General features: G+C 44.3%; 1 protein-coding gene across 3 annotated transcripts in view; it reads right to left on the bottom strand.

Moving 5' to 3' along the window:
- Col14a1 (collagen type XIV alpha 1 chain) overlaps window positions 1-12,213 on the bottom strand; it is a 186,503-nt gene that overhangs the window by 18,299 nt on the left and 155,991 nt on the right. For all 3 annotated transcript variants that reach the window (XM_038343529.1, XM_038343530.1, XM_038343531.1), the window contains exons 43-45: window positions 5,751-5,786; window positions 4,844-4,910; window positions 1,563-1,751 (exon numbers count right to left, since the gene is read on the bottom strand). In XM_038343529.1, coding sequence (XP_038199457.1) covers window positions 1,563-1,751; window positions 4,844-4,910; window positions 5,751-5,786 — 292 coding nt within the window. The remainder of the gene's footprint in view (window positions 1-1,562; window positions 1,752-4,843; window positions 4,911-5,750; window positions 5,787-12,213) is intronic.

The raw sequence follows: 12,213 nt of genomic DNA, 5'->3' as shown, positions 1-12,213 counted from the left end.
GGGTCAGAGAACAGATGGATGAGGACTTCGGTTTCAATTCAATTACACACACACACACACACACACACACACACACACACACAGCGCACGCACATGAATGGAGCTGTGGAAATTCATATACCCAACAGTTGTCTAGCCACCATTTGAAAACTCCTGGGTAATTTTTCCTTCTTTGAATCACTCAGTTATCTTGCTGTATAGGAAAGACTCAGTTTGGCAAGAGCAGAGAAAGGGTTTCCATAAAGAGCAAAGCAACTTGTCTCTTGCTGGGAGTGGATCAGGCACTGGCTCTACACTCTGTGAGTCACTGGTTCTCCATCCTCAACACCACTGAAGGGTGCTCTGCTGCCAGAAAGAGATTCCCTCCGGGTGTCCAGACCTTTAGGGCATTGGAAGGCCTTAGCCCTTCTTTCTGATTCTGAGTACTGCTTGACAATCAGAACCAGATACTAATCAATGTGACAGCCTTGTAGGAAGCAGAGCTAAAAGCATTGTGCACATTGTCACAACATGGTGACTCTCACTCTCAAGAATTTAGCTGTCAACTAACGTCAGAGGCACACACAACTGGGAATAAGAGGCAGTAAGTGTACCACCTCTCCAGGGGTGGCAATATTTCTAGTCTGGGGTGATCAGGGCGAGGTTCATGCACAGGGCAGCATTAACCTGAACCTTGTACTAAGAGTAAGATGCAAGGGAGCAGGAGGTGGGGAGGGAGTGGGAACTGAGGTAGGTATGTAAAATGAGAAAATATCATTTTTTAAAAATTAATTAATTAAAAAAGAACAAGATGGAAGGAGGATTTTTCTAGAGGTAGAAAAATCCTTTTCTGTGATACCAAAGCCCCTACAGGTAAAGCTCAGGGAAGACCACAGAAATGCCTGAGGATTGAGACAACTGTTGCAAGACTGTCTCCTCTGGACGTGCCAGGGATGCTGCACCCATGAGCTCTCAACAATACGGTCGCTTGCACAAGACCACACCAGCCGACATACCAATCTGAATGAGGGAAAAGTTGACAAGACCCTACTCCTAAATGAAAGCAGGAAGTTAAGCGACTGCCAAGGTAGGGAAAACCAGTTTTTTTCACTAATGAGCGCTGTGGTAGGTGCCCCAATCCTAGGCTGCCAGCCCTAAACATATATCCACATGGGCAAGCCTAACTGGGCTCGGTAAGCTGTATATATCTGTGTGTCTTTATTTATTGTAGAAGAGGTCGTGAATTTGAGAGGCTCTAATGGGGGGACAAGGGAGAGGAGGGAGGTGTGAAAAAGACACAAACAGTGTACTCATATACACAATTCTCAAATAACTAAACAAAGCCTCTTGGCGGTGAGTTGGGGCTTCTGGTCCTCCTCTGTCACTCAAGCAGGTGAACTCTGGTTAACAGGTATGTTCCTTCATTTCCTCAATCTCGGGACATATAATAAATTTAGTAATACAGGGAGAATTAATCTGGTTCTGTTGTTTCAGTCCCTGTCACTGTATAAGCACCACGGTCACACTCTGGTCCACCGTCCCCTCCTCTGGGGATAGCCTGTGAGAGAAGTGGCCCAGCTTACCTCGTTCTCCTGGGGTCCCCGGCACACCTGCATTACCCGGGAAGCCTGGGGCACCTGGAGGTCCTTGGTCTCCAGGGGTTCCAGGTGAACCTGGTCTCCCAGGCTCCCCGGGAGGGCCCTGGATGGTCCGGATGGATGAGGAATGACTGGGAATCTGGTTGAGAATGGCCGTGTACCTGGCCATGTGACCTGAGCAACGACAGATAAATGAACTGTCACACATTGAAAGGGGAAGCTGGGGTGTCACTCTTGAAACCTCCAAACAGTTCTGTCCGATGTCCGCTGAGGAAAAGGCACACCCTTCTTGATTTGTAACTTAGAATTTTTTTGCATTTTATCCTGGATGTTATTAATGGCTTGGCTTCACTCAAGTCGCATGTCATGTGTTTGGAATTCCACACTTCGCGTCAGCATCGCCATGAACATCACTGAACAGGAGTCATAAATTTCTTCATCACCCCAACACTTATCTGACCCCTGATCCCTCACCAGGCTTCCTTTCTCCCCAGCAATTTCCCTCTACATTACTTACTTGTCTTTGTTCCAACTCACAAAGCTTGCTCCACCCTCTTGCTCTCAAATTCCCGGACAAGACCTATGTCTGCACTCAACTCTGGTTGCCAAGACCGTTTTTTCAAGAATCTTTGCTGTGCCCTAGCTGCAAACTGCCCCTGTCCTGGGTTCAGACAGACAGACAGACAGACAGATAGATAGTTAGAAGAGATAACAAAACCCTGATGCTCTGGAAACCCCTTAACTCAGTGACAGTAGGAAGAATGCATTTTAACAATTACCCATAACGTCCTACTACTAGAAATACTTCATTTTCCAGCATCTTCGAAAGTGAGATTTCTCCATATAGGTCACTATAATTCATCTCCTTTTAAGAAATGAGCGGTTTATTTATTACTCCAGTGTATAGGGTCACCCACTCTTTTTGTGGCTTTTTTTTTTTTTGGTTTCCTTGTTTTTGGGAGGCAAGGAGATCTCATGTATCTCATGCTGGCCTTTACTAGCTTGTCGCTGAGGGTGGCCTTGAACTTCTCATCTTCCTGTCTCCACAACCACAGTGGTAGGATTACAGGCATGCATCACTAAGCCTCGTTCACAAAGTGCTGGGGATCAAACCTAGGACCTCACACATGTAAGGCCAGCACTCTTCCAACTGAGCTACATCCTCAGACGTATTTACTTCCCTTTTCATACTTAAATCTAAATAAAAGCAGCAATCATATCTTGGGAGGTACATATAAATACAGCCAATGCATTCTTTCCTTAACATTAACCATGCCTGTGATCCAGGAGGCTCTCCTGATTCAACCAGCAGGCATGTCTGCTGCTGTTTGAGCAGGTGAAGCATCCGTCTTTCCCACTTCCCATATTGACAGGAGCTGGCATTTATCACGTCTGCAGCTGCTGTCACTCTGCCGTCTCTCCATTTCCCACCTAACTCTTTTTGACATCATTCTTGCGATCTACTAAGAACTAAAACCCAGATGATCAAGCTTGTGCGGAAGCATATGCCAGCCCATAAACGGGGTTCTGGGTGAGAGTTTAAGCAGCACAGAGGAAAGCAGAGCTGGGTTCAGGGAGCAGCCAAGGGGTGGCAGATGTTGCCATTTCCTCCTATCACAGCTGCTGTGGCAGATCCACCCCCACACCACCCCCTCCACCACCACCATGCCACAGTTTTCGTCTGGCTCTTGGCTCCTTTCTGACTCCACTCCTAGAAGCCACTCATTGAGTCTTGAGAATTTCTAAGGGAGAAAACTCAGCTTTGAGAGCAGATTTTAAAACGTCACAAAGCCAAGGTTTTCATCCTCAAGCAAAAATAAGGCATCAGATACGGTGACTTAGTCTTCCCATTGTGTGTAGGAGGCCACAGTGCATTTTCATACAAACTCGATCTTCCACTCATTTACAGTGTCCGTTTGAGAGTAAGAAACCTATGAAATAACGCAGAGCTTATATGAGCTCTGGGTGCATCCTACTCTAACAGAGACTAAAGTCCAGTTTTTCTTGTAGCATGTATTGTTTTTAAAGACCTCATTTTGTCACTAATTGGAACTGTTTAGTTTCATTGGTAAATTTTCTCTTCCACACACACCGGCTGTGGGCACTACAGAATTGAATCGAATTGAATTTGGATTGAATACAGCATACAGAGAAAACAACTGGGCTTGATGATAGTGGTTTGCCCTCCTTCTGCTACTGATCATTTTGCCTGAATGAAAACCCCCCATCTCTCCATCCACACCTCCCCAGGGCAGGACCTGGGTTGATCCCAAAGGAACAGGTGGAATTTGGGGTCTTGCCAACGGACCTCGGCACTTACTGGGTTACACTGGCCCGACTCCCAAACTCCTCTAGGTTAAAGTAAATACAACCGTGAGACAGATAAGGTAACTGCCCTGAAAGTGTCATCCTTGGAGGAGGAGGTTGCTATCAGCGTGGGGAGTGCTGGGCAGGAGAGCTTGGCGAGAGCTGGGTGGCTCTGAGAGGAATTTTTGTTTTTACTTGGCCTCAGATATTCTGGAACGAAATACATTCATGGCAAACAGGAGGACCCACCCTAGTAACCTTGTGGTTAGATGTTTGAGACAAAATATATAAAATAAGCAGGCATGTGTATAAAACGGGTGAGTACAGGAATCTGTTGTTGAAATAAATGCTGCTGAAACGTTCAGGTCTGGAAATAAATGGGTGGAATAAATGTTGTAACGAGTACTCTCGGCTATGATTTTAGGAATGGTGCCCAGCTGTCATATCCGATGTCCCATCAACCCTACGTATACGTGTATACTTTGGCTTGGCATACAGCCTAAGGAATCAAAGGAGGGGCCTTGGGCTGACCAAAGGTAATGGATATACACCGGATAAGAAAGGGAAAGTGATTAAAATATGTGAACCAGTAGAAACCAGCACTGTGGTCATCTTGATTCTGATACAGTCTAGTAGTCTTCAAGTGCTTAACACTTAAGAAAGGATTTATCCACTTGATGGGAGAAGGAGGAATGGGAGATCGAATTGGAGCAGTCAAGTTAAATGTTCTTTTGCAAACCAAGGGCTCTTGGATGAAGGGCATGGGAGTCTGGCTCCTGCGCCATGATTGGAAAGCTCTGGAGCAATCTATTGGGCTGGTAGGTGGTTCAGCGAGGGGGCTTGTAAAGCTATGTGTATTCAGCAAAGCTTCCGAGGGGTCTTCCTGGGTTTCTCTAGTCCTGGGAATGGGGGCTTCATTTGGGCAGGAACAAGACACAGTGACCAGTGTGTGTACTTACTCTGGATGAGCTGCTCACACACTTGGCGTGCCACTGCCCTCACCATGGCCTGAGATTGCAGGTCTCCCTAGATGGGAAGAAAGTACATTCCTCAAACACAGCCATATGTGCAGCCATACAGCTGGGGCCATAGCTGACCTGACCCATGGCTCCCAAGACTCTAGGCTCTTAGTGGCAGGGAGGGCTAACTTCTGTTGTTAATGCAGAAGAGGCAAATTGTATTCCTGATTCAAGGTTTCTCAAAAGTCTTTGCTTATTAGACTTACAAGCTCAAATAAATATTTTGGGTCCAGGATTGTAAAAACAAATATTAACGATATTTAAATATACTCATACATAGCTAATGCCTTCTCAAGTGATGGTTCACTTAATGCTAATAACAACTCATAGATAGAAAAATTATTAAGCCATGTTATAGCTATTATAATTAAATTAATTATAATAATTAATTAATATATGCTGAATTAATATATAGTATTAAATTCACTGCCTAGGTTTTTGCAGGGGGAAAAAAAACCTGTTGAACCTGAGACAGGTGCTGCTCCTACCAGTCAAGAGCGCTGAATTTCTACAGGGAGTGAGCACTGAAATTAAGGTGATTTGAATTACAGGATCTGTTCTGTGAGTCTATGTATTTCCATCTCAGGTCCACTTTGTAGGTTAGGTTGAGTGCGATTCTTCCTGTGTTTATCCATAAGGAGTGGAGCCCAAGTGCAGCAGGTACAGGGCTGGAAATCCTCTCCTGGCCCCCGACCCAGCCCGATGTTTTCCCTGGGAAATGTGCTTCTAAATGAAAGACCGTTGGGACAGCAATGAATCCTGCAGTTGGCAGCGACCGTCACTCAATAGGCGGAGGCAAGAGCTGCGTGCAGCCACCTATAACCAGCAGCACCCTCAGAAGACTTACTCGTTCACCTCGCTCTCCCTTTGGTCCAGGGACACCCTGTAAAAGTGAAGAGGAAAAATTTCAAGTTACCCAGGTTGCTGCGCTGAACTGAGTCATGAGAACGGGCCTTTCTGTAGTGGACAAAGGCATTTTTCCCAAACTTCCGTGAAAATGGTGGGGAACAACCTGTGGCCCCACCAAGCAGAACGGCTTATTTGTGCACACTAAGTGTCTGGATCTTTCCCGGAGAGATGCGGCAGCTTGGAGCCACGGAAGTGGAATGGCACAACTATGTCTTCCCCAATGATACCCTCCCAGCACCACGCAGTGTGTGGACCTCTATAAAGTGCATCATGATTCCGCAAGCCCCTTCTGAAGAAAAGCATATCTATAAGGAAGGCAAAGAATTCCTCTCAACCTAGCAGTCAGAGGAACTGATGAGATCCATGAAAGTCCACGGCCTCAACCTGCTTCCTCTCCAGTGACGGCATGAGGCTCTGGAACATCAGAGCTCAAGTGTGCCTGCGTCCTCAGCTTTACTACTTTTGACAGTAAGAAACTTTACTATTACTGTAACATATTTACTGAAAAAAAACCCACAATGTTTTCAGTGTTTCTGCAATAAAGTTATGCTATAATGGGAAGCAGGTGTCTTCAGAAGGCTGTCATATTTCTGTGTCTACTCACAGGCAATATGGATACGACAGCAACATTTCCGTCATTCCTCCTGGGAGTGTGGACAGAATCCACGAGTGGAATATGCCACATTGTCAGAAGGGTTCCACTTGCTACTTCAATCTCACTGGGTCTCAAAGCAAACACAGTGTGGAATCCGAACTCTGCTGTGATAAGTCGCCCACGCTCAAAATTCTTGGTTCCTTTCATAGGGCCCCGGGAATGCCATGAGTTGTAGTGTGTGCACAGGTGGGCAGCAGAAAGACGTCTTCCCCAGTTGATTTCAAGCTACACACACACAGTCATAGTTGAGGTGGGCAGGGGAAGGGACCAGTAGTGACCTCTCTTGAGCACGTGGCAGCAGCCCACTAATTCTCTTGTCTCTTTTCCATCTGTGCCCTTCCTATTCTATTACACACACACAAAATCACACACACACACACACACACACCCCTATATTTCTTCTCATAGTTATTCCTCCTGTGTTTAGCATCTCATCTCAGGGCATTTGCAGAATTTAGGCCTCCCTTCCACTCTACCAAGCACACAGTTACTCGTGTCTTGCTTCCCCAAAGCCACCAGCACATGACTCAGGAAGCCCAGGGACTTGACTTATGGCAGCTCTCCTTCCTTTCTAACTCACTCAGTGATGCTTAAAAACATGACAAAGTCCAAGTCCTTAAATATAAAAAAACAAATAAACTTTCATAGTTTGGTTCCAAGCTCCTTATGTCTTGCTCCTGAAAATTCCACCTTCTCCTTCTCACAGGTGTGGTCTATTATAGATATGAAAACTTGATATGGGAGAAAAATACTAACTGTAGATCTTATAGATTAAGTGTCATCAGCAAGGATATTTCAATATAGTGATTAGAGAATCAACTCTCCAACACTAAATCTTTATCACTGTATATGTTTAATGAGTTAACACATGGATTTCATGATTAGAGGTTTCTAAAAACTACCATAGACTTCATTTTCTCAAATAACTGAGCTTGATTATGCAAATCCTTGCATAAAGCTGTCATTGCCTACATCCAATATTAAACTGAAATCTGGGACTGACCTTGCATTTTCTTTTATCTTGCTAAGGCAACAATGATAAAATATTGACTACATTTTTCGACTATAAGAGGAAATATATTCTTTACTCTGCCACTAGATAACGTTCCAAGATTGCAAACTGGATCCAGAATCAGCTAAGCACAAGAGAATTTTCCTTTAAAACACATGTGTGTCCCATGTGGAACATTCCAGAATCTTGGTATTGCTATATAGATGCTCACTTGTAAAGTCTTTCAATGCTGGTTGTGTTTGAAAAACTTGGGAGCTGGAGAGATGGCTCTGGGGTTACGAGAGCACACTGCTCTTCTATAGGACCCTAGTTGGGGTCTCACAGGGTGAACCACCTGTAACTCCAACTCCAGGGAATCTGGTGTCCTCTTCTAGCCTGCAAGCTCTACACTCATGTGTGCAAACCCACACATATATACACACAATTAAGCATAAAACCTTAAGACATCTTTTTAGATAAGAAGAGGAAGGGTAGGTGGGCACCAAGTCACATCCCCAGCCAAAGAGAACCATTGACAATCAATAGCTTTTGAGAGAGAAAGTGTCAATTTTCTTTAAAAGGGGAGCCTCTGATAAGCTGGGTGCACTCAATCAGGAAACCTCACATCTAACAATAAACAGACAACACAAACTGATGGGTATATGGTTTTTTAAAAGACACAGAGTTGTGTGGGTAGAAAAGCGAGAGTGGATCTGGGAAGAGTTGGAGGAGAAGGTGAATATAATCAAACATAGAAAATTCTCAAAAGACTAATAAAAGTAAAATAAATAAAAAGTTTTAAGAAGAACAAATATTAGGGGGAAAATGTAAGTTTTTGGCTCATCAATCCATTTAAAGCCTTGTGTTTCCTCACAAAGCAGGGCTGTTCAAGGAAGAGAATCTCTCGAGTGGAAGGCTCACGACACCCTGATGGTCTGGAGACAGGTGGACAAAGGATTCCTTTGTAAATTCCTTATAAAAGGATTCCAGCTTCTAGAAAGAAAGTAGCTCCTGAGCTCCACAAGGCTGGGTCGTGTCTAGCTAAGTGATTTCCATATGCCTATCTCCAGAGACTGTCTGGGACGTGGCAGGGGCTCACACATTCGCATTAACTGAATGAATGAGTGGTTGGGTTTCATTTCAAGTCTGCATTACTAAGCAACCTGCACTTTGCTTCAACAGCCTGGATAGAAAAGACACTGAAGAAAAATAGTGAGAATACACTACAGTGTATTGCTCAAGGGCTTGGAGAAAGTGCTAGTTCTGTTGAAAAATACCCAACTTTCACAAGAAAACTTGTTTTTAAAATTAATATTTATGCATCTCTCTCTCTCTCTCTCTCTCTCTCTCTCTCTCTCTCTCTCTCTCTCTCTCTCTCTTTCTCTCCTCTTCCCTCCCATCTTCCGCCCCAACCCCTTACCCAATAAGGCCTAAATTCATTTTGTAAATAAATTCACAAGCTATGCCTTCTTCCCTTGGCACTCGTCACCCCTGCTTTCACAAGAACAAAACCCCAGAGAAGGCAATGCCTACTTACAGGTCCTAATGGAGACAAGACGTATTTATGACACCATCAGGTAAAAGAAGAAACAATTCTGGGGGCATTAAATATAAGCCAAAACCCAGCAATAAAAGAAAACTAACACTTTAAGATATTTCAAAATTATAAATGTTAATAAGGTATATTTGGGTTGCTTTTGCTAGCCACTGTTCTGGGTCCTTCTTAGGTATTTCACTCAGTTAGCCCTCCCAATAGCTTTGTAAGGTAGTTCTTTTTATCTTTAATACTCCTGTGAGATTAATTCATGCAGTCCTTGTAACAACTGCAAGGGACGCTCCCAGTTACAAATTAAGAAAACCATGCACAGAGAGTTCAGATCATTTGCCCAAGATCACACAATAAGGGACGTAGAAGAGCTGGAACCCGAGGCCAATTTGTAGACTTCTGGACCTGGTCCTCTCTGCTACTTGGCTGGAAGAGGATGCTGTTCACAACAGCCATGTGCCAGAATCTTCTAGTCCAATTAAAAAAAAAAACATTTTTCCCATTACAAACAAAAACAAGCAGGCACGCCACTACCCACCCCCCCACACACACACACACTTAACACTAGGAATTCAGAGTGAAGTCCTAACTTGAGCTATTTAAAAAATTGATTTTGAGCAGTGCAGGGTGGCTCACGTATTTGCAACCATAGTACTGAGGCAGCAGCATTGCCCTGAGTTCAAGCCTAACCTGACTACACAGTGAGATCTTGTGTTTAAAAAAAAGTATTTTGTCTTCAACTCTTCAATTTCAATGCCAGCATGCCTTTCCACATTTCCTTTGCTGTCATTTATTATCTTAGCATGTTTGAAAATATTTCATATTTAAAGAAAGAAATTAGAGCAAACTTGGTTGTTGAGGAAAACAAACAGCATTAGCTACTGGCAGTTTCTGGTATAAAGAGATGGATGTGTTTAATTAGGCCTGAAATTTCCCAAACTCAGGCTCATGATGCCTGTTATTAAGTAGTTAAAAGACACAGCTATGCAGTCTCAATGAAAGATCTTTTTAGTGAAATATTAGCACAGCAAGTAATTATTTTTGATTCCAACTTCTCTGACATATTTCCTTTGATTTTTGCAAAGTAAAAACAAAAAACAAAATAAAAATTCCTGAGCACATGAAGGCCCATAACTCCACCAAAGTATGCTTTGAAGGGAAACACATAGTCCCTGTAGATGGAGGCAGGAAAAGGCGGCGTATTTTCCCTTCAACTTTAGGAACACTTGAAATGTAAAGAAATACAGTAGCTACATTCATACATTCATAGAAGGTTGGGGCTAAAAGGGAGAGCCCCATCTCATGGTCCAAGTCCCACATGCTGAAGAAGCCTGTTATACAAAATCCAACCTCAGCAGGCCTCAGAGATCTTCAGTGACCTGACCTCGAACCAGTAATAGTAACTTAGCCTTTCTGAAAGCAGCCTAAAAGAACACAAATGCCTGGTGCTCTCTTTTCCTCTCCTTCCCTACCCCTGTCCCCCATCCTTTTCTCCTCCCTTCTCTTTCTTCTTCTCCTACTCGTCACAAATATGTAGAAAGCATTCTATGTCTCAGATGACAAAGAGATATACAATCACAACAATAAAATCCCTGACTTCCAGAAGCTATCTTATAGTTACGAGACAGACAGCAGGAACCAGAAGATGTGACTGACTGCCTGGGACCGGAGGATTTACCGAAGATGTAGTAGGCTAGAAAATTTGGTTCAGTTTGTGGCTCCTATTGACAGGTAGATCTGTGCCAAAGCCCCCACTAGACACCGGGTATTTGGACATTTTATACAGGGCTCTTTAAATGATGGGCTTACCGACCCGAAACACGTGGCCTCGGCAGTAAGAAGGGCCTTCGCCAGCCTCATTATGCGCGTGACCCATGGCAGGGAGGCACTACATTGAAGCCAATGTCCAGGGAGAAATTAGAAGCCTGGCAGTGGCCGTGTTCATTTGCCTGGAGGAGCTGGTGGAAGAAGCTAGAGAGCAGGAGAGCAAGCATCGCTGGCAGCAACCGTAGGAAACACCCTGCCATTTTCTGCAGCACAGTCTGTCCTTGTTGGTTCCTTTCCCTCATTTTCCTAGACAGATATCTATGGGAAATCAATCAAGGCCTTAACAGCACAACATGGAGCCTGCTTTAATAATCATACCAGCCTGGCAGCCGGCAGGCGTGTGGGAGCTGGCGGCCTGGACACAGGGAAGAACTTGGATTCTAGTGCAGAGAACAACTTGCTTTGGATGGGGAAATACATGAGCGGACTGTGGCATCCCTACCAAGCCACTACAGACCAGTTCCGGCTTCTGGTAAGAGGCCGTGGTATGAGGCCTCTCTTGCTGCCACCAAACGCCATCCTTTGTTGATGGGTGGTAAAACTAATAAGAAGTGATTTATTTGTGGAGAATGCATTGATATTTAGTATGTCTCAGATGCACGCTAGGCCAGGCCAGTAAGTGAAGAAGCATTGTCTGTATCAATACATTCTGGCCTTGCTCTGTCCCTTCCTACCCTGTTTAAATTCTCCCAAGACCTTGGTGCCTGATCCTCCTTCTGTCCCTTTTTATCCCAACCCCTTGGCTCAGGACCAACCATGGTTTGTATTCTCATAGTTTAGGCAAGAAACCTTAATTCTGGGAGACATCAATAAGAAAGAAAGGCCCCCTTCTCCTCCTGCTTAGTGTATGTAACTATGGTAAAGCAACTTCTTCCTGGTGTCCTACTGCATTTGGGATGCTGCAACCTCTTTGATGCCCTAAGTGCTGCCATGGTTCTGCTGCATGGAGCATGCGCTATCTCTGAAACTGCTTTGATGGAAGGACTTAGGCTCCCTAAGTCCCGATGATAAATTCGGAATTTCTGGTACTCTAAACCATATCTTGAGGAAGGCTTTCTGGTGTGGAATGGATGAGTAGATGAGCAGAGATTGACATGGAAGGAAAGATGAGAGAGGGGCAAGGAAGGAAAGAGAGAGAATAAAGAGAAACAGAGAAGCAGTCTATGTGCTTACTTGTAATAGCGTGTGTGTGTGTGTGTGTGTGTGTGTGTGTGTTTCCAAACACAGGATCAAAAGTGGCAATGCCTTTTTGATTCAAGAAAATGTCTGAAGACGAGCTCATTCAACTTCTTCTGTGACCCAATACTCGTTTGATTTGAAGGCAGAAGTCAGGAGTGTTTCAGACAATGGGAAGACAGCTGGGGTACAAACACAACTCTGTA

The sequence above is a fragment of the Arvicola amphibius genome, chromosome 9 (genome assembly GCF_903992535.2).
Source record: "Arvicola amphibius chromosome 9, mArvAmp1.2, whole genome shotgun sequence".
NCBI classification, from domain to species: Eukaryota; Metazoa; Chordata; class Mammalia; order Rodentia; family Cricetidae; genus Arvicola; species Arvicola amphibius.
Note: the sequence above shows the minus strand (reverse complement) of the source record. Positions and strands in the feature narration are given on the sequence as shown.